General features: G+C 42.0%; 1 protein-coding gene across 2 annotated transcripts in view; it reads right to left on the bottom strand.

The window, feature by feature from the left end:
* AOPEP (aminopeptidase O (putative)) overlaps positions 1-22,929 on the bottom strand; it is a gene marked incomplete at its 3' end in the record, with an annotated part of 232,900 nt that overhangs the window by 877 nt on the left and 209,094 nt on the right. For both annotated transcript variants that reach the window (XM_082074083.1, XM_082074084.1), the window contains exons 15-16: positions 5,585-5,671; positions 2,803-2,947 (exon numbers count right to left, since the gene is read on the bottom strand). In XM_082074083.1, the coding sequence (XP_081930209.1) occupies positions 2,807-2,947; positions 5,585-5,671 (228 nt within the window). The remainder of the gene's footprint in view (positions 1-2,802; positions 2,948-5,584; positions 5,672-22,929) is intronic.

Genomic DNA, 22,929 nt, shown 5'->3' with positions numbered 1-22,929 from the left:
CTTGATTGCCCCAGCTTTCCAAATGGAGTTATTTTTCAGGTTACTGGTAGAGCACAACTGAGGTTACAGAGTTAACAATGATCTCCTTAGATTTTCTTGGTTATTAGCAGGTTACTCTGAAAAATAACACTGGAGGTCAGTCACAAGAGCAATACTGTGTGATGTGCTACATATCCACATACCTTCTCGTCTTAAGCCAACAGTTCTCTAAAGAGTACTGAGGTCGCCTTTCCACCTTAGGCTGTTTAGTGTTTAACATCAGGACATCTTAATGTATACCAATTGGCATTTTTAGAGAAAACAGTAACAACGTTTCTCAAAGGCTCTTAGAAAAGGGCTCGACTCCTGTTCCTGCTGAACTGAGCCAGTGTGTGAAATCAGAACTGATATCAGCTCAGTAGGCACCGGAGGACGGGTCCATCACCAGCCTGGAACAACGGCAGCAGCCGTAAGTGGCAGCTCCCAGCGGAAACAACCATTTCCTGCAAACGACACACGGTGCTAAGCTACAATTGCAGAGAGACCACATCAGCATCCATTAAAGACAAGACTACCCAACAAAGCTTTATAGACAATTCCAGGTTAAAGTCACATTTATTTCCTCTGACCTGTAGAAAAGCATGGTGACCAAATCCCTGCAGGCAATGCCTCACTTGTGAAGTCAGACTGAGAATTTAAGGAGCGCTGTTTATTCTCAGCTAAAGCCAAGAGTCTTTTGGTCCTCCCCATGTTACCTCTGCCTCTTATTCTCAATATACTGCATCTCAGACACGAGTATTCATGGTAAATCTGCCCATTCAGCAGCAAGGTATCTCAGCCAGCACACGCTCTGTGCCCTGCGCAGGCTGACAATAGGCAAAGTCTCCTCTCCCCTTCTCCTCAGGTGCAGAACTTAGCCACTGTGAACAAAGAGGGAAACAATCACTGTTCACCAATCAGCTAAGCTCTGCACCTCGCCAGAGAGGTCTCCGTCTCGGTATAGCTAATTATCGGATGAGGGTCTTCCACGATGCATCTGCTGCTTCCCTCTTACTTTGGTTAATGGACAGAGAGGATTCCACACTTGCACAGAGGGGATAGTTATGGTGAGTTTCATACTAGCAGCTGCAGTAATGGCTGTGTGGTAATCCCTGGCAATGTGATTTTAATCTTAAGTCACAAATCATCATGCCAGGAACCCAAACAGCCACAACATGAGAAGAAAGCTGTGCAGTCACACAGAGTGTTGTTCTAATAACAGTACCTTTAGATTTTATGTTATACCTCACCATACACTTCTAGTCTATCTGAAAAGTCAAAGGGGCAATTCTAAACTATTGCTAATATGTACACATCACATACTTTTCCTGTGCTGGATACTTACCACCAGAAGCTTGTAGAAACTTTGATTTTTATTTTATTACAAATGGAACTATAGGAAGACAGTTTCAAGTACAGTAGTACCAGAACAAACTGCATCTCCATTTTTCTGGCCTTCACTTGAAGGCCAGAAAGGCTTCCTTGAAGGCTTCCTCCACATTAACATTTTTTGAACATAACGCTAATTCCTGTGGGTCCTTGATAACTGGGACCCCACAAGCAAGTCTCTTAACCCTGCCTGTCTTAGAAAGTGACTCTCCTACCCCATAACTGATACCCTGGCACTCTACAGTCTGATCCACTTTTCTCAAAAAGTTTTCTTGGCAGGCACAGTTTTTGTCTACACAGAAGAGCAACATGGTTGTTCATAAGCAAACCTGATTTCATGGTATCTATCATCTTCTGTATTTCATACAAACAAAGTAAACATGACATATTCAACTGGAACTCGCTACCAAGTACTGTTACATGTGCAGGCTTGAACAGGAGAAAACGAAAATTTCTGCTTGGTACCAGTTAGAAAATTATGATTTTGCTAGATTAGATGCATAAGTTTTGATACCACTAATCAATTGTGAAGTTATGTGAACAAACAAGACAATCAGACTATCAGACAAGTTATACCATTAAGCAAAAATCTGAGGTATGCTGTACTGGAAAAGACCTTCATACCAATCCTAATTGGCTATGTGTTAAACATGCACACACAGACACTGTAAAGTACACCTCTGGCTACTCAAGACTGAGAAAAATTGAGAATATCTTTGCAAATTACTAGTTTATAGCCTGCAGCAATCTTTATTTTGTGAATACTTCTTGCAATTCTGCTTCTTCTCTAGTGATTCCTCCCCATTAATTTCAGAAATGAGGTAGATTACTTATGATATTAAGCAGCTTGTTCATGTTAAGGCTACTCTTCTTACCTCATAATCAGTCTTCAAAGGCCTCACTACAGATAACACGAAAACATTTGAATTATCAGCTTGTTCTCACATGATTCAGATTTGTTTCCAAGTGCACAGCTTCATACTTCCACTGTGCTGCCTGTCAAGTCAACATGCAGCTTCATTAAAAAGAAATGCGCAATTGCAATTGCAATTTCTGTAAGCAGAGTTAAGAATACAGAATGGGAAACAACTGCAGGTTGAGCCTGGCCTTCTCTGGCCATTCGGACTTACAGTTGCCTCTTGTACAGTCCATTACAAAGTATACAACAAAGCCGCCCCGTGCTCTCCAGCTAGTGCCTAAACGTATCTAATTCACTGCTCCAGCAGCTGGGCTTAAAAAAAAACAAAAAGAAAAGCAAGATATTTAACAAGAGTTATTTCTCAAGCTAAGCGGCCTCAAAATGTATGGTACGCTGAAGTCTACTATGTTTAGTGAGCTCTGCATTCTTCACATATGAGGCAAAATCATGGTGTTTAATTTAAAAAGAAAAATCACCTCTTCAGAATAACATCTCTGCCACCACTTTGGCTGAGGATGCATCCATATGTTCTCGTGCTGCAGCAAAGCATTTATGTGCAAGTTCTTGTTGTTTCACATCTTCATTCACCATTAATTCACCATAGAGATACACACCCATTGCCTGAAAGAGGAACACAGCACACAGACATCTTATCACCAGTAACACCTAGTTAGCTGGTTTTCATTCCATTGGCCTCCTAGTACGCATTTCATTAACAAACAAAATAAAAGGCAACCCAAAACACAGGAAATACCATATGCTCTATCATACCTACCATTCCCCCAAAAAAGCAGTTTTATCTGGATCTCTGTAGCCTAAAGATGGTTCTCTATATGTTGTATTGAGTGTTTAAGAATAGAATATTATAATGACGTTATGTAGTAACAAGAAAATGCTTTCTTACTCTTCTTGTCACTTTTGAAGTTGAAATAGTTTTTCTTTCATCCACTACCTGAAATATTTCCAAATGCACCTTAAGAAACCAGCTTGTCCATCCTTCAACAGGACACACATTTTCTTTCCAATTGGGATGTTTCCACACATACACAAGAATAAAGAGGCCATCAACCAAAACAGTCCAGTCCAAAATCCCCACTTGGCAATTCTGTAACTAGAAATCAACCCGATGTGGCCAGGTCTGTGTTCCAGATTCTTCTTTGTACACCTGAGATCTGTCTGACCATGCAAAAATTCTGGCTGGGTAAGAAGGTAGGCTTTTCCTAACTACTCAATCTGGACATAGCAGCTATCCAGAAAGCTAAGAGGGCACCTGGGGGTGAGTTCTGGGCCACTGCGATGGTGGTAGCAAAGCACTGGCTACCTTAACGGGAAACACATTGAGGATTGCCATTTTTTTTGATGATACAATTTTTTTTCACCTAATTCCAGGAATTCAGTAAGTGTTAAGCTGCACCTACCAAAACAGGATCATACACGTGACAAAACGTTAGCAGTTTAGCACGCTGACTTTCACAGTTGAACTTAATGTTTGGACAGTTGCAGGAGAGGAAAAATTTGGATAGCATTGAAAAACCACAATTTTTAATAGCATTCCTTGTGATTTCCAGCATTGGCTGCTAAGTCTTGAAAAAAATTAGGTTCAACAAGAAAGGAAATTTAAAGTTTAACGAAGATTAAAATTAAAGGAAAAAGTCCCAGAGAGGCAGAAACCCACCCGAGTCCTTGCCGACCCACTCAGCGTGCTCTGTGCTGCCCAGAGACCAAAGAACTCAGATGTGCAGGGTTTGGCAGCCACACCAGGCACACACACGGCCTCGGAGCTCGACTCCTCTCTCTTTCATACAGAATTTCAAAATGCTGGAATTCTGTTATAAATAGGAATTACCTTCTCTATGCAGTGTTAATAATTTTCCCCAAGCCTAAACATTAACATGCAGTAAACACACTGTGTTTTTGTAGTCCTGGGGAGGACTTAAAGAGTCACATTTGCATTTTTCCCAGACTTTAAAAAAAGCCAAGTCTTTCATGACTGGTGAGGACATGCAACTGGTCTGAGTTTAAATTACTCCAGAAGTTGCTTGTTCCATAAACTGTATGAACTGCTGGAGTAAACGAAATGAAAGATATTGAAGATTACATAACAGAAAGTTGCAAAAATTATTTCCCTCCACTGCAGAAAATGTTAGTCATTATTTAGCATAATATCCACTCCAAACATAATGCAGTTCAATGTGTCTGCTTCTATGAAGTCAAGGACTTCCTACTCTCTCCCCCCCAGCTCCTGCTGCTGGTTATCACTACCCTTTCAGAGGGCTAAAAAATGTACAATATATATAACTCATTTTGTTTTGTTTTTGTTTAAATAAAGAGCTTGCCAGGAAGTCTGGGGCCTGTTTATTGGCAGAGATATAAATAGGAGGTATACTTCAGAGCTGGAAGAAAGAGCGCAAGAGACTGCAATAACTGTATTGTGCTGTTGTGACAAAATGTTAATTGCCAGGAAGCACAAAAACCTCATTGGCTGCAAATGGCTTTGTTCATTGTCAACATAGAAGGTAAAGACATTAATATCTTGCCTAGACTTTGATGTATCTTGCAACATTTTCTATTTTAAATATCAAACAGTCACCCTAGGCAGTGAATGTCTTGATTTTATAGAGTTCATAGTGAATAAAAATAAATAAAAGTAAAATAGAAAGAACAAGGTAGAGGTACAATTAGAACTGTAAGTTCACAATTGACTAAATAAGAGATCATAGTAAAGACATCACATACAGCCAGGCTTTCAAGACCTTCAAAGTCTTCTGTTAGCATCTACCTAAGGATGGAGAGGCCCACATTCTCTGGATGTGCATCATTGTGCTGTGCTTCTCCTTCTGGATGTGGCCTTGAAAACTGTCATCAGGACAGCACCAACCACTTTGCACTTAGCTCATATCTATCTGCATCAACATTCACAGCTAGACTTGCCTTTGCCATTCTGCAGAAGGAACCAACACTGAGAAGTATCTTCCTGGCACAATTGTGAGCTCTGGTTTGCATGAAATGGAAGGAGTGGGGGAGTATATCCTGTTTCACCCCTTAGCAGAAGATCAGCATGCTCAAGTGGGGCTGAATACCCCAAGGTGGTTTCCTTAAACTACAATGTTTAAAGGGCCAAAGAGACAAAAACTGATTATACACAATCAGGTTTTTGACAAACTGCAGCAATAAAATATATTCAAATAATTTTCTAGTTTCATAGTAAGGGGGTCAAAAAGTTGATTATTTTGAAAATTCTAATTAAATGTAACTGACCTGATCGTCTCTGAGAAATTTCTCCACATCTCCATACCCAGGCACATACTTGTGTTTAACAACAAGTTCACACCACCGATGACGAACCTTTGAGAAAAGAAAAAAATATTGGGGGGGAGGGGTTGAAAAAATAAAGAGAAACTGTATTGTATCTGTGTGAGTGTTGATAAGCAATAGATCTCTAAGCAGTTTGGTTCTGTTGCTGGATCTGGGTTTTTTGTTGAGTTGTGTCTTCTTTCCCCTGCAGATGCCTCTTGACGTGGGTCAGTAGGATGGGCAGGGGTGAGCCCAGGCTTCGGAAATCCAGAATGCCTGTCCTGGTTCTCCATTAGTAAACTAACCCAGATACTGGCACTGATCTGCAGCATCTTCAACTCCACTGCTTCCTCTCTTGCCCTTTTTTAACTGTAAGTTAAGCTAAAGGCTATTTCTTTTATACTGAGAGAAGGGGGGGAGGGGAACACGGGACAAGGAGATAAACACTGCAAACATCTGAGAGAGCTGCAAGATATAATTGAGAATTTCCCCTATGTAAGTGTATAATCCAAGTGATAAAAAGGCTTAAATATAATTTTGTACTAAGATTAAGTCCATGCCAAAAGGGTAAGAGTTAGATACAAAACAAAGAAACAGGGAGCTTTTAGTTAAATTAAACAGTTTTGCCACCATACCTTTGCCAGTAATAGATTTTAAGCACCCTGCAAAGCATTTAAAGTCCATCTACACTTTAAAAGCAAACCTAGTCTACCAAATGCACATTGACAAAAACAGCTATTAACATAGTGTAGTGAAAAGTATGGACATTTTCAAGCAAATAAAAATTGAAAAATATTTTTTATTTAAGTAGTGTGAACATGAATTACACGTGGTTTTTTTTTGCTTTATTTAAATTTCTGACTTTGTTCTAGGCCACTTGCACAAGCATCATCTTACTCTCCAGCAAGGCTTCCTCAGTTTTAAGCAGTGATCAGCCTAATAGTTTATATTCCATTAGTGGATCAGTACTGATCCTAAATTAAAACAGCTAAGTGCAGTAAAACCTTTCCATTCCTTCTGTTTCAGCCTTTGTTTTTACCGTCTTTCAAAAGACAGTGCACCTAATAACAATCACCTGTCATAGTAAAATGTTAGCACTTCCAGTATTTTTCAAAACTGAGTCCAAATTGTGCTTGTATCAAGTAACTGAACATGAACCTTTCTCTGAATGATTTACTGATAACATCAAGAATGGAAGCCAGAAAGGGAGGAAAAAGAAGTCACGCTTAAGTGTATTGTTGCTTTTGGAAATAAGGTATTTGGAAATACTTCCCTTGTCATCCTAGCCCTTGCCAACTTTTTATAACTCAGGAAAAAATTTCACAGCCTTATGTAATTAGATGTTAATCCTATTAGCATAATTAACAAGGTATAAAAGCTCACAGGTCCTTGAAGAGTCCTTTTTGGATACGTGATATCTCTTTCCACCTGACACAGCTTATGAATGAAAAAAAAATGCTGAGGGGTTTTGTGTCTGAGTGGAGTTTGCACTCCCAGTGTTTAAGATACTGAACAGCAACAGCACAATGCATGGTAGGGAATGAAAGCCATCTCTTAAAGCTTTTCACTGACAGAACAACAGCTGTTAAAATTCTTGCAAGTGGAACCAGAGCTAAATCTACAAAAGTCCCTTTCCAAGATTCAACTCACTTTGCTGTAGATTCCCATATCCGCAACGTAGACCTTCAAAACCCTACCCAGCTGCTGCTTCTCCCTGGAGACACTAGACATTTCGCCAGTAAATCTTCCCAGGCAATCCAGCTTTGCTATAGACTGTTCCTCATAGCATCAAGCAGCTCCATGCCCGGACCAAACCTTCAAATCTCAAAAATTAAGCTTATACCTCTCATCCATAGCATGAGTTAACCAAACAGAACATAAATAACATTAAATTCAAAATTTAAAAGCTTGTATATCTTAATTTTCACTTTATTCTGCATCTTCTCTCATATATTTAAAAAACATATATATATATATATACCTTAGGTATTATCATGTATGTATGAGAAACATAAAAAGGAGAAATTACTGTGGTCCTCTCCTGGGATCATTGCTCTTCCACATCTTATTGTCCAGCAATGACAGCACTTACCCAGGAGGTAAGCAATCAAGTCCAGTTCCTGTGTCTGCGCAAGATCTCAAACTGTGCCTTCAGTGAGGGTATTTCAACAGCAGGTTATAAAGCATTCTGGGATGGGGCTTTCTTCATACCTTCTGGTGAAGCTGTTTTTTCCCCTGCAGTTATTAAAATATTTATTGATCCTAAAGGAGGAGGTCGCAAGACTCTGGGGCCTAAATTTCTGGGTACTTTCGATAAGCAGCAGGGACCTGAGTGGCGCAGCGCAGCGCACAAGCCAGCTTGTCCCCAATACACCTGTCCTGGTGCGACCATAATCACTGCACGGAGACTAGAGTAGAAGTTCTCCCTGTGAAGCCATTTATGTGTTCTTACTTCCTCATATACTAACGTCGTGTGTCTGCCTTACATTTGCACTGTGTTCTCATCATCTGACTCTCAACTGCTTTGGAAAACACGGAACAATTAATCTGTGCCTGTTCCCTTTATTGTTCCTTCCTCCACAGGTTCCTGTTCTTGGCAATCAACCCCCTTTCAAACAGTTTAAAAGAAAAATATTTAATTGTTGAGTGGGATCTGAGACAACACATACATTTCTTACTCTCTTTTGCTTTTTTTCCCCTTTCTTTCCCAGGGTGAGCACAAATCCCAGCACATTTCCTGATCTAAAATGCTGGTGCTTTGCCAGTCAGGGCAGGAGTAGCACGTCTGTTATCCTCAGATTACATGTTTTCCAAAAAGCCCCAAATGCTCTCGTGGCAGAGCAAATTGCAGGAGAACCCATCGCTGCCGAAGCTCCTGTGAAACAAACAGGGCAGTCAGCCCCACTGGCTCCCCCATGTCTCCTGGGGGACTCCCAAAGCAGAGCATGGACACCAAGGCTGGTGCCTGGTGCAGGAGGAGCAGGGGGTGACCTGCACCAATGCTGGTGCTGAAATCTCCACCATCACTTGGGCTGAACATATATATTGGTGACTCTCCTCCCCTCCACGACCCCCACGCAACACAGCATGTAGACAGCCACGTAACACGAACTGCAGCTAAAGCAAATCCAGTCACTGCTCAGATACACGCACTATAAAGAAGTCATTTTTAATAGTATAAACCATGCCCTAGGCTGATGCCACAAACATGAGAATTTTATTCACACAAGACAGGGATGGAAAAAAAGACTCAGTTCCCACCACCTCATCCAATGCTTAGAGGAGGAAAAGTAAAACAGGCCCCACAGCTTCACAGCCTAATGAATGAGTCATGTGAACAAGCACTTTTAACAAACCAGTCTCAAAAGGAAATTTTGAAAACTAAGTAGCTTGCAGTAGGACTGAGCTAACCATACCGCATCCTGTGTACGCTCTTCTTGGCTCTTTTCTTCCTCCCAGGAGAAAATAAATACTCAGTTGCAAAAATAAGAACCCATTAGCCTTCTCCCGAAGTTCTCTCTGCACATTTCTCCAGGCTTTCTGCACAGTTCAGAGATGCACATGTCGTTTTGGCTGGTTACACCGTAAACAATATAAACTAAACCTGAAAAGTAATTTATAGCAATCCTTCCTATTACTGCTGGCAGAGAGCACATATGACTTTGTCTGGATCTGAAGCAGCACCTGTAACCGCCCACCCACACACCCATGCTCCCACAGGTTTGGCAGCTGCAGGGACCCAGGTGCCAAAGCTGGAAATGCAATTCAGTTTCTCAGCCTCTGGTTCCAGGCAGAGAGCTGTCCTTCGGAGCCCGTGACTGACGGAGGGTAATCCTGAGGATGGGGAGAGGTGGCTGGGGGAGTGACAGAGGTGTGCTGGCACCTCAGGTTCCTCGTGGATGGATCTTCATCACCTGGGAATGGTTCTTCCCTCCCTCTCTGCTTTTGCAGCTGATGTGGCTTTCTCCAGTATCAGCTTTTTAAGCTAAATGGATGGTTACTGTGAGCTTTGCAAGACAGTACCTGTATTAGTAGCTTATTTCTGAGGCACTGTTTGATGGCAGGAAGACACCAAGACACTCACTGTCTCAGGTATGACATTTGGAAATCTTACATTTTCATACATATCAACCACATCTAAGCATTGTTTAGCACCTAGACGAAATGTCTTGAAGGGATGCTACTGTTAGATAGCAGAGAATTCCAAATTTAGGAGGAAGCAGCTTATGCAAAATATCCCAGTGGTCTCTTATTACTTTTTAGTTTCATTTTAAGAAAAATACACAGTATTGCACAATATTGTTCACAACTCAAACATTATCTGTATTTTGACACTGCAATAGAAGATGTTGAGAAACCAAAATTGTGCTGTCTTAGTGCGTTTTCAGAGAATGCAAGCTGTTGCATGATATTATTTAACTGAAATAAATACCTATATAAAATACACTAAGCTCAATATGACCTGGCAATGTGCACTTGCAGCCCAGAAAGCAAACCATATCCTGGGCTGCATCAAAAGCAGCGTGGCCAGCGGGTCGAGGGAGGTGATTCTGCCCCTCTGCTCTGCTCTGGTGAGACCCCACCTGGAGTCCTGTGTCCAGCTCTGGAGCCCTCAGCACAGGAAAGACATGGACCTGTTGGAGAGGGGCCAGAGGAGGCCACAAAAATGATCAGAGGGCTGGAACAGCTCTGCTGTGAGGACAGACTGAGGGCGTTGGGGCTGTTCAGCCTGGAGAAGAGAGGGCTCCAGGCAGACCTTATTGCAGCCTTCCAGTACCTAAAGGGGACCTACAAGAAAGCTGGAGAGGGACTTTTTACAAAGACATGTAGTAATGGGACAAGGGGTAATGGCTTTAAACCAAAACAGGGTAGATTTAGATTAGAAATAAGAAAGAAATTCTTCACCATGGTGATGCCCTGGAACAGGCTGCCCAGAGAAGCTGTGGATGTCCCATCTCTGGAAGCGTTCAAGACCAGGCTGGATGGGTCTTTGAGCAACCTGGTCTAGTGGAACATGTCCCTGCCCATGGCAGGGGGGTTGGACTAGATGGTCTTTCAGGTGCCTTGCAACCCAAACCACTCTATGATTCTATTAATAATCCAGTTCTAATCCAGTCCCTCTGTTCCAGCCACCTGGGCCAAGAAATTTTGGGAAACAGTGCTTGAAGCTGATTGACTAAACCTATCTAAGCATCAAACAAATGGTTTGACTTTCCAAAGAAGAGCCTGTAGTGACATACCTGAGAAACTATATTTTTTAACTGTTTTGAATAGATCTTAAAGTGTTTTTTTTTTCCTGACCCAGCTGATAAATTACTTTGCCTAATCTGTATTATTCTCCCCTTCCCCACACAAATGATCAGACAAGCCTAAAACAATCATCCTCACAGAAATCTTTAGATGTTATTTTGTAATCCTCTAGCTTGCTAACGTTCTCAATCATAAGCATGCCATTGAAAATAAATATTTTACTTCTGAGGTCTACAAGTAAGATTTAAAAAGCAAATAATTTAAACCATGCCTTTATTAAAGAGGGGAGGAAAGCTAGAGTTTACTAAGCCTTTGGTCTGCAGAATGGGAGACTAGCTTCAGGGAAAATGAGTACATCTTGCTAATAGCTGCATCCAATTTAAAAGGCGCCATGAGAGAACAAATTTAAATCACTGAACAAAAGCAACACACTTAGAGATCTTAGAAAACGGTCTAATTTGAAATGCAGTAAGAGCTATTGTTCAACAAAATTGAACCTTTATTAAAGGTAGGAGGAATATGTGATCTTTATAAAACACAGGTTCAGACTGTATTAACAAAAACTATTTGAGTAACTTGAATCTTAAATGTTAATTAGAGTCTCAGAGGCCAGACTCTAGTCTAATTTGTAGAGAAAAAATACAGAGAAACTTTTTCAAATAACCAAGCTATGCTACTACTGATTAGTTTTAATTGACAAGAAGGAAGCTGGTATCTCCAGAGCAGCAGAATGCTGTTCTGTTCCATTTGAAAGCATTTATCTCCAGTCTCTTCATATCTACCCATAAACTGGATTCAAATATTAGATAATTTACCTAGATAATGAACAATGCCACATGTTGCAGGGCAATATTTGGACTGAAAAACAAGGTTTACAACTGGAAGAATTACAGTTTAAGAATTGCTAATTTTACAGTTTAATAATATATTTTCCCCCCTATCTTAGCTGAAGTAGGAACTCTTTAATACACCAGCCTAGCTGCATCAGTGACATTTCGTTCTATATAGTCTGAATTTCAAATCTTCTATGCCAAAGTATACGCATGCTTTAGCACGCAAATTTGGTTTCATAATGTTTACGCAAGTAAGATTATCAGGGATGCTGAAGCAGCTCAGAAGGAGCAATGAAAACAGCCACACATGTTACAGCTGTGCTGACAGAGTATCAGTTTGGCAACCTGAAAAAATGTACTCAATAGCCAAAAACCTACTGGATGCAAGCAGAATGGATTCATCATTCTGACAAGGATTCTGTAATTCCAATTATTGTGTATGCCAAGTGTTTCTCAGGAGACTGAGCAAAGAAGCTGTCTATCAGTTTAAGTGAGCTTGTATTTTGGAACAAAACTCCTGGGCTCTATAGCCTGAGCTTTTCTCCAGTCTTGTAGCACTCACTTCGACAACACTGCAGGGCCAAAGAAACTGTGGGCAGATACAGCATCACAGCAGCAGGTGTCTTTGATGGCAACCTTTTTTCTTGAGACCCTCAGTGTCAAGGTTCAGCTAAAGCTGTTTTCTTACAGTGCAGTGCTCTTTCTCAGTATTAAACAGTCAATTTTCCAGAGCTGTGGTCAAAATTATGACTACACTTCAAATTAAAAAAAAAAAAAAAAAAGGCTTTGATAGCCTTACTCATGCTGTATTTTATTTTGAGTACTGGAAAGAACTGATGTTCAGTGGGGACAGAGGCAGCTGTACCCGAGGCTGATTGAGTTCACTGAGTCCCGTGATGCCCCGTGTCGGGCATTACTGACTGCACAGGCAGCCCCATGCCAATTCCTACCACCTTCAGCAATCTCCTTTCCCTCTGTGCATCCCACCGTGTAAGTATCTTAGCCCACTGACAACACAGCAAAATGTAGCATGGTCATTCAGGAAACCCTACGGTAATAATGGGCTGGCCATAATTTTTGTCAGGAACTAATTGTCATTTTGAGGAGAAATACAAAGAAGTATAAATACTTTAAAACCTGGAGTATGAGCTGGTCACTCAGCAACGTAAAGTCTAATTTTAGCAAAATACCAGACTTTAGATTTTGGTAATACTGGTAGCAATACCCAGTAGCAATAGCCTACTTCCTTAATTAATTTTACTCCTTCTGATTTCTATTTCCGTATAGATCAAGCAATTGCACAATATGAGGAGTGCTGGCAAGAGGGGAGGAAGAACTTGCAAGCCTTGTCTCTCCTTCCTCCACTCGACAGCACTGATGGAGTGCTGTGGGTAGAGCTCATGCAGCAACTGCCTCCACTTAGTGACAGAAAAGAGAGGTGTCGTACAATCAAGCTTTCAAAAAACAAATCCTGTTTGGTCAGCAGCAGACTGTGGGACAACTGGCAGCACTGGAACCTGTGACTGCGCTCGTGTGCCAGCACGTCCGGCAGTCTGCTCCCACAGCTCTGCAAGCCTCCCTCAGCAATAGGTGCACACTTGAGCCATCTCACCTTCATTAATGTGATTTATGGGCTTGTATTTCCTTCTTACTCTTTCCCCTCCACTCCAACCGCATGGTCCTGTTTTAGCATTCACCTGCTTCTATGTAATGCAATTGAACTTTACTGTTAAAAAGTTTCTGTAGCACCACAGCTGTCACAGACTACAAGCACGACTTCACTCCCACCTCCAAATGAAACACATGGATCTCCACAGCCAGCATGGAGGCTCTTTCCTACATAAGCATTCAGTAGGCCAGAAATCACCAAACATGCTGCTTAGGAAAGCCCAGGCAGAGCAGAGGGCAACCCTGCTGCTCTCTGTGATCAGAAAGGCATAGCAACAACAGGGCAGCATTTCAGGACAAGATTCATTCCTGGCAGCAAAGCACATGCTGAGGACTTGTTTGAAAAAGACAAATGCCCTTTTTTCCTCACTTCAGGTTCACAAACAGAGAGCTCCCAATTAGACATCAGACACTCTTCTCCCCATGTGGGCCCCATCTGTGATCAATGACGTCTGCGCTGGTAGAAGAAAAATTTCGAAAAGAAGGCAGAAAAATCAAGAGACTAAGAAGCCATGTCTAATTCTCCTTCAAAGGTGGCACATGCAGTGTTTTTCTCTTCTGGTGTCAAAGCTGTCACTTTGAATAAGTGACTCAGTTTAGGACGCCTAATTCTGTAATCTCAATAATCGTTAGCCTGTCTCTCCTCACCTTGTTAACAGGAGATGGGCATACAACAGGATCTGGCATCCAGTTTCCGTTCTTTTATGGCGGACGGATGAAGCAATGATAGGACAGTGACTTACAGCACGGTCAGAGGAGAAGAGGGCGACCAGCAGCAAGGCAGCATGATGGCTTCAGCAGCGTCAGAGCGTCCCCACCGTGCCTGAAGCCTTTTCTCACCATCCTCTCACTTGTGCTGCTGCCATCTCCACACTGGGGGGAGCGGCTCCTATATCATAGTGCATGTGAGGTAAGGAAGTGTTTAACACAGCATGTGAACTAACTTAATTTGAAAAACAAAGGTTTTTAAAAATAAGCCTTAATTAAAAACATAAATACACTACTTCTACTGGAATCAAATGCTCCCCTTTTCCCTGCCTTTTCAGTATTGCCTGTTCAGCACGCCAGAGCTTTAGTGCCATTCACAGCTTGAAGCAAGATGGAGATGGCAGAAAAGATGTCATTGGACGCCTTTTTAACAATTTCACTGGAGATGTGTGCTGAGCTTCACTTTCCTGTGGTGCTGCTGGCTCTCAGGAGCAGGGCTGCCTTCTGACCGGCCGCAGAAAAAAAGGCTTGCACTGCCCCAGAAACCTCCCTGCGCCCCCGGCACTGGGAGGTGTGCTGGTGTCCCAGCGGGACCCTGCACCAGAACAGGGGGTCCAGCCCCACTGCCTGTGGCATTCACGCTGCGCCCAGATCTGATCCCGCAGCACCCTGTACCTTCCCCGTCCCTGCTGCAGGGCCACCGGGTGCTCCCAGGGCTTTGGTCCCACGCCTCTCCATCCCCGCTTGTCCCTTCTCACAGTGGGATGCTGAGGGGACAATGGCCACACGCGTGGGGCACAGGCTGTGGGTGAGTAAGGACAGGGTGCTGGGGGCTGGGTGGTCCTGTACCCCTGAGGATGGGAAGGGAGACCTGGGCCACGCCCCAGAGCTTCAGCACAGTAGGACTGGCCTGGGCATGCGCGTGTGCCCCAGCTGACACCTTCTGCAAAATGCATCACCACAACTGCCTCTCTGTCTCATATGCAACCCCGTCCACATTCCCTCTGACTTTCCATCACTGCTGCCTCTCCCAGCTGTCTCTGGAACGAGTCTGCCTTAGCATTTTTACCCATCCAGTGTTTGTATATGTATTTCAACACAAGCTATTTATACATGCACATAAAAGCATGCTGGGCTTTTAAAACCATATGTTGTAGTGGGAAAAAGCACATAAACACCCATACATCTGATGCAGAAATCCAGCTCTGAAGAGTTTTAGATCAAGCACATCAACTGTCTGTTACCAATTACTATTAAATTGTAACTCCTGTTCAGCAAAAGGAAAGGCTGCTGCAAGTATCAAGGCAACAGTAGGCTACCCCCTTTGCTTATGCTTCTCTCATCATCCCTCTGCCTCCTCCCTCTTGCAACTAGAGGCAAAAAAAGCACCTTCCTTTTATCTTTGCTCCCCCAAAGTGACTATGATTCAAACATTTGTGATATCCAGGCAAGATTATTGTCACAGACAGAATCCGAATCTCCATGTGAAAATGAGACTCAAATTCCAGGCAATGAACAACGTGGCTGCCTGGCTTTTCCACAGCTTAGGTCACAGCCAGCCTACCCAGTCCATGCTCACACCCTTCCAATTTTGCATAGTTTAAAACTTTGCTTCCAATTTTCAAAGCAATTAAACACGAGATTTTGATTCTGAAGGCAAAGACCTTTCACATCACTCTCACACGTACACCCTCTTTCCCCAATCCCCAGCAAAAATTCTTAAGGGAAATATTTATTGATTTTACAAACTCAGAAGAGTTTGTTCCTGAAATGAAAACACCTGGATTTTACTCCACGTTTCAGTTTTTTGAGTCGTCATCTCCTCTTTTCTTCCCTGTCCCCAAGAATGTAGCTATCATTCCTGCTTAGAATGATGCTTTCCCCATGTGGAACACCACAAAATTCCCCCATGACACTGCAACCCCAAAGGAATTTACATGGCACAGAACTGAAAGGAAGACAGCAGACTTTTGCTCACACAATATTAAGTCAGTGACACAGCAGTGGGACGAGATCTGTGTGGCTAAGGTAATGACGACAGAACAAGCTACAGTTAGCAGTTTTGAATTGTCCTGTTACTTGCAGTCTTTACACTTCACAGGCTTATGGCATACCAGATTTTTTTCCAAATCTGTGGTCCTACCAGGCATAACCTTCATCTACAGTCAGCCTTTATACAGGAATTAGAAGTACTAGATGAGCTGTTCAGATGTAGCCTCAAAATCAGTTTATTTTAAAAGAAAAGTATCTTTAGAGTTGTTGTGTTTTGTTCTTTATTTTTTTCAGAATTAAACAAAAAAAAAACAAACAAGAAGGATGCACGCCACAAGCACAAAAATGCCTATATCTTCATCATGAAAAAAAAAATACTGCTGACACCTAGGAGCTTTTGCTTACATTTTTAAAACCATGTTCTCCTTGACATCCTGGCCCATATGTTAGCACTAGAGTATAGATGCAAACAGAGTAACCTTTTAAATTTCATGACAAGGCCAGGTGGTTTGTATTACTGCCCTACACAGAAATGCTGTATAAACTTTCATATAAAGCAGTCGCACCCAATTCAAAACACCTTTGGAACTGACTTCAGAAGCCCAGAGGACTCCACCACTTCCCTTCTCCAATCCCCTCCTCCAAGGATTCTTTGGATAAACGGCAAAAAAACCCCAAACCAACCCAATTCTGTATTTGTTTCCCTCTTACCATCAGCAGTTGTTGGGCTGCCAGATAAGGAGGAAATTAAGTCCCAAGATTAGTCCCAGTTAGAAAAATAAGGGGCAAAAAATGAGCCATGCCAGTTGTGGCACCAGTCAGGGGCTTGGAAACTCCTGTCAGTGCCACCCAGCAGCGAGTGAGATCACTTGGAACAAGCATGTTGGTGTTGGCTCCTGGAGAGAGCTGGACTGGGAGTGCTGACTGGTGCAAAGCTATTTCCAGTGCTCCATAAATCTCATGCTGATGGAGGGATTTTCTGTTCTTCTCAAGTGGCTGGAAAGGCCCCCATACTTTGCATGTAGCAGCAAAACAAACCCAAATTATAGCTACTTAAGATTATCCTTAGGTCAGTCCTACAAATTCATCCCAACACATTGGCTCAGTTACGACGGACATGTGAGCCAGAGTCAGTCCCAGGCGATGACTCCCACTACTGTTACTGGAAGCAATTTTCCCTCATCCTGTTCCAATTTTCTTAGCCTCATACTTAATTTTGGGCCTCGTCTTTGGGAAGTAAGTGTTGTATTCCCAGAAGCTACCCTTTTCAAAGTTCTTTTCATAGGGAAAAAATCCAGCTCCTGCAAATGCACACTTGTGAAAAACTTTACCAGCAGTAGTACCAATACCATCTGCGCCCAAGAGCTGCAAACTGCATTTAGATGCAAGACAAGTAAGAACACAAAAGGGAGTGAAGACCCAAAACATATCAGCATCACAGAGGATCTTCTGATAAGTGGCTGCTGCGCCCCTCAAAGCATTTTCTTTGTAGGAGATTGGGACAGTCTGTCAAATTCTGAAATTAGCCCTCTACTAGTGAAAATGGGAAAGATCTTCTATGACAGTGAGATATTCTTTGCCATCATTTGCCAGGGGAAGCACCAGGTGAAGAGTAGGGAAAAAAAATTAGTATTTCTGTCAGGATGAGTGTCAAAAGCATCTGATAACAGTATAGAGATTTCACTTCGTAAAAACTCAACACTTCTTCTCTCTTCTTTCTTTTTCATTTAATGAACATATCATCTCAGTAATCACTGGATATACAAGCTTCAAATATTTATTTATTTCAGAAACAAATCTGGCATTCAGGCTGACTGCGCTACAGAGCTTTTTCTAAGTTCATAATTCCTTAATACTGGATTGCTAATTGCAATTCAAATGCAAATAAAAACCTTTCAATGTAATGCATCACCTCCTGACTTGAGTTGAAATTGTATCTTTAAATATAAGTATAGAAATTACTTTTACTTTTCCAGAAACAAAAAGTCATTGTATTCACTTATCTTCTGAAGATAGTAATGTCTTGTAACATGGTCACCAACTCAAGCTGTTACCTTTTTCATTTACTGTATCAGTGGCTCATAGCAATGACAACACAGGTTAAGGAAAAGGATTGTGTACCTTACTGTTTAATTGCAACGCCGCCATCTGAAATACCTACCTGTTGCTCCATGGTCCAGTCAAGAAGGACTGGCAAGCCCGTGGAGGTATTTGCAACACGTTGCTAATCTTACTCAAAAGCTGGAGACTGCTCCTGAGCCACTGCCCCAAGGGAGGATTATCACAGTATCACAGTATGTTTGGGATTGGAAGGGACCTCAAAAGATCATCTAGTCCAATCCCCCTGCTGGAGCAGGAACGCCTAGGTGAGGTCACACAGGAACATGTCCAGGAGGGTTTTGAATGTCTCCAGAAGAGACTCCACAACCACCCTGGGCAGCCTGTTCCAGTGCTCTGTCACCCTTACTGAGAAGAAGTTTTTTCGCAAATTTAAGTGGAACCTCTTGTGTTCCAGCTTGATCCCATTTATCTGAAAGGAAAGCTCACCCCTGTGCTGTGTCTGCCCGTGAGCATGGAGTGACCTTTCCTCCGCCGTTCCCTTTTCCCACCTAGTTTTACCGCCTGCTCTGCAGAGCTCTGTTCCACCAGGGCGCCTCCGACAAAGCCCAGCCACAACCTGCAGCTCCACGCATCGGGCGGGGAGCGGCACGACAGATGCCGCACTGCAATTCATTTGTACCTCCACGTCTGCCAGCTTTTCAAGGGCTAGGAAAGATCAATGAATCAAAGACATTTTGTCTTAAACACAATTCTCACCACTTTCAGGATGCCAAGCACCTTATACAGCTTATATTAGCATGGCTGGGTTTCTGTCAGTGAAATAAGATGCCACCACTTTATAAACTCATTCTCATAGGCAGACCTCATGCACAATGAAGTAGTTGTGCGAGAATGGCTTTATGCCACCCACATGACTGACGATACCATGATCTTAACTCATTTTACTCACATTCTCTGCAGAAATAGTTATAGTCTCTCCTCTCTCCCCGAAATATAACACATTATGAACCTGAATACAGGGAAAGCATTATATAAGTGGAGAGCATTTGAGCCAACTTGCTGAGAGAAGGAAAACTAACAAAACAACTTTCCATATGCTGTGCAGGCAAGATATTTTATTAAAAAAAGTGATGTCTGCAGTAGGAAAGAAAGAAAGGCTAGTTCTACAGTCAAAAGTCTGGGGAAATATACCATAAATCTTTCTGCCTCATCTGCATTCTGTATTTTTTATCACCAGGTCTTAGATAATTCAGTAACCAGTAAAACACACTTGCAGAAATTTTGTCAAGTGTTAAACAGGACTGAAAGTGTCACATTGACCCACTGCCCTTCTCTTACAGCCTTAGTGATCTTTTCCCCATTGCCTTTGCTCTGCAGGCTACTCAGCTATCCTGTGACCTTGTGTACACACACGTTTCAGGCCTATCCCTGAGCAAATGAAGATGTCAGAACAGAAATAATGGAAATAATCACAGGGTTCCTCTAGTTGAGAGATTCACTGAGTGTTGGTCCAGAGCTCCCAGTGTTGTCTTTAGGTATTTGTAACTAACTGATTCCCATTTTTTTTTAAATGAAAGTCCTCAACAGCCCATGCTCAAACAAGGTAAGCTTGCATAATCATATTGAAAGAAGTGTCATCAAGGTTAAGTGGACATAAACAAATAGTAGCAACCAGAAACTTTCCACGTGGACCAATCCTCCACGTTCTGCCAGATGCAAGACACTGAATAAACTAAATATCAGCATAAACCAGCCACCTCAGAAAGAAACAAAACAAGAACAACCTCAGATTCACCTTCAATTCTATTATCCTACTGTACTGTCTGATGGCAACTGCAGCTGCTTTACAGCATATCCCAGTTCTCCTTAGGCAGCTGAACTCCCAGCTGGACTGTGTTATCTTCAAACTGCAGCCAGCTTCTACGATGCTCCTTTTGGACACAGGACATGTGGCATATCATGGAGATGTAGCCTAGGAGCTATCTTATTATGCAGCAGGAGGCAGCACAGCCAAGAAAACAGGGAACAGGAAGGGGAAACGGAGCACACATTCTTCTGTGCGATTGCCTCCCACTTGTCTGATGAGGTCTGAGCCACAATGTGCTCTAAGAACTGAGAGGTGATGGAAAAATGGCTTTAAACTTTGAAATCTTAATTGCTCTCAAAACTTTCTTTAAACATATATTCAATACGCTTAACTAAAATAGTTCACATTGTGAATTTAACCTCTAGAAAACAAACTTGTACTTTTGTGCCTTCTCAGATGTTCCAAGGTTTGAACAGAAAATGGAAAATGGAATAACAATTTGGTATATAATTGGACTGAAAAAAAATAGGAGGGAGTCAAAAATTCTGCAGTTAGGCAGATGCTCTAAAAGCCTCTTGTATAATAGCATCCCAGACTGGGGGCAGACCAGTTTGAAATGTAATTAAGCCATCAGTATCTCATTTCTGGCTCTGTGGCTCCAAGGTTCCTATCAGAGATGTGTTATGCACTATGAATCATAAATAAGTTACCTAACCTCTGATTTTTTTTTTAAGCTGAAGCATTCAAATCAATGTCTGTCTTAGAAGAGAGAGGCTACCTCTCATCTCCTACCCTCTTTTGAAGCTACATATCTGTGGTGAGACCACATTTGAGAGAGGACAGGAACTACACTGAATTGCTGAGGAGATCCCAGGATGGACACAGCTTGTGATCTCTTTGGAGAGAGATCAACAGTCAGATTCCAGGCAAAGGCTGACCTGCAGCTCTCTCCTCTCCTGGCTGCTGTGAAGGAATCAAAACAAGGCAGATAACCTGCTGCAAACCTTCCTCTGCTTTCTGCATTAAGTCTGCTCTTACATTGGAAAGGTGCACGTGGTAGCAAGCGGTCAGGAGTACCAAACAGTGCTGTTAGCAATCTTCACTGAGTGAGGACAGACAGGCACATCGCCATGGGCAAGTGCAGATACCACCAGGTCCATGGGGTTTTACAACCACCACCATGCTGACTTTTAAAGTGAAAATGAAGATGCTTCAGAAACTATAAAAAAGCTTTAAGAAACACAAACCACGACTTCCCATGATGTAATTGTGTAGGATGACTCCTAATAATGAGCTCGCTCACAGCATTTGTGAAATTTGAGTTAGTAAACTGTGTTATGAAGAGTTCTTGATGAGTGAACTGTGAAGTAACTCAAACAAGCCAAATGCACACGTATCACATTCCCAGTTAACCAAGCTCAAGCAATCTTTGGGCAGCTTTTTCTCAGTATTTCCCAGTGCACACTTCAGCCTGTGCCAGCATGCTACAGTACTGAAGTGTCCATCCCCTTTACTCCTCTGAACATATGTGTCTGATGAAGTGAGATTATTGAAATCCTTTACTTTTTCCATGTAAGTACTACTAAGTGTGGAATATTCTTGCCCTCAAAAGAGTACTCAGCAGCACATATACACACTGTTCTTTATATTCCATCTGATGCTGTAATGCAGCCTTTTAGCTACCTTTTAGCTACCTACAACACAAACAGAGAAAGCCTTCCAGCTCCCGAGTGTGCAGATAACATTTTATGTACGATTTTTATGGCCCAACTGTGTTAAAAACACAAAAAACCATACTTCTTTCCGTACCACTCTCATATACTACTGGCCATACCATCTCGTAGGGATCTACGAGAAGATTAATGTGAATTTAAGCACTACTAGTCAAAAACAAAAAAACAAACAAGTTCTTAACTCTCTGCTGCTGGATGGAACACACTTGATAACCTTACTCAACAAAAATCTCTGAATAAAACCTTTGACATTGACAGTTTTCTTTTTTTATTGTCCTGCCTGTAACTTCTTATGCTTGTATTTTTCTGACATTAAGTTACTCTGAACATTTGAACTCCAGTAACACAACAGGATCACTGTAAGTAATTAATGTCTTCACAAACTAAAGCTACACAAGAACAGCTTGGCTATAGGCCTGCACTGTGGTTCATTGTCCCTGGGTCAAAAGAAAAATCCCCTGTGAACATACTGGAGAAAGAGGCATGAAAAGCCCTTCCCTCAGGTATGTAAGGGTGCGTAAACTGACATTCCCTTTAAAGCACTGTAGGTGTCTGGCATCTGCTGACTGGTAAAATGCTAATGGTAATGTTATCTTAGTTTTATGTCTCAACATCTGCTAAGCTCTTGGTTTCACCTTGTAAAATAAAATGGAGATTATCCTTCTTTCACCGAAGCTGTAATTTTAATTGAAATTTTATTTTCTTTTAAGAAAAAATTCCGACAGATCGTCTGTGTCCTTTTATATGACACCACAAGGAAAAAAGAAAGCATGAAAGTGCAGAGAAAGGAAAAGCCTGAGAAACCAAAGCTTGTGGACTGGTGCTTACAATTCACAGGCAAGAAGCAGCAACACTACAGCTATTGCTTTGATCTATCTCCCTATTAATTCCTCTCCCCATTATAGAACGCCTGACATTTCACTGGTATTCTGATGCGATTAAAATATATTCTAATACCTATGAATAGAAATGTTGGTTCAAGTACTAATTAATCTGGCATGTGGAAACCTGTATCAACAAAAAAGCAAAAAGGTACAGTAAGTGGCAACAGTTGAAGTGTTGTCCATTTTCTCCTGAGAAAAAGCCAGACCCCTGTTCTATTGATCTTTACGCTAATGTTTTGATTCCCAAGTGTTTATAAGCATCCACCCAGCAACTTCAGCATAAGAGTAACAAGAGAGATTTTGCACTCTACTTCAATTTCAATTATTGCCATAAAGTTCCAATTATAACAGGGTAAGTCATACGCACTGACTT

This window comes from Streptopelia decaocto, assembly GCF_964273445.1.
Source record: "Streptopelia decaocto genome assembly, chromosome: Z".
In the NCBI taxonomy this organism is placed as follows: domain Eukaryota; kingdom Metazoa; phylum Chordata; class Aves; order Columbiformes; family Columbidae; genus Streptopelia; species Streptopelia decaocto.
Note: the sequence above shows the minus strand (reverse complement) of the source record. Positions and strands in the feature narration are given on the sequence as shown.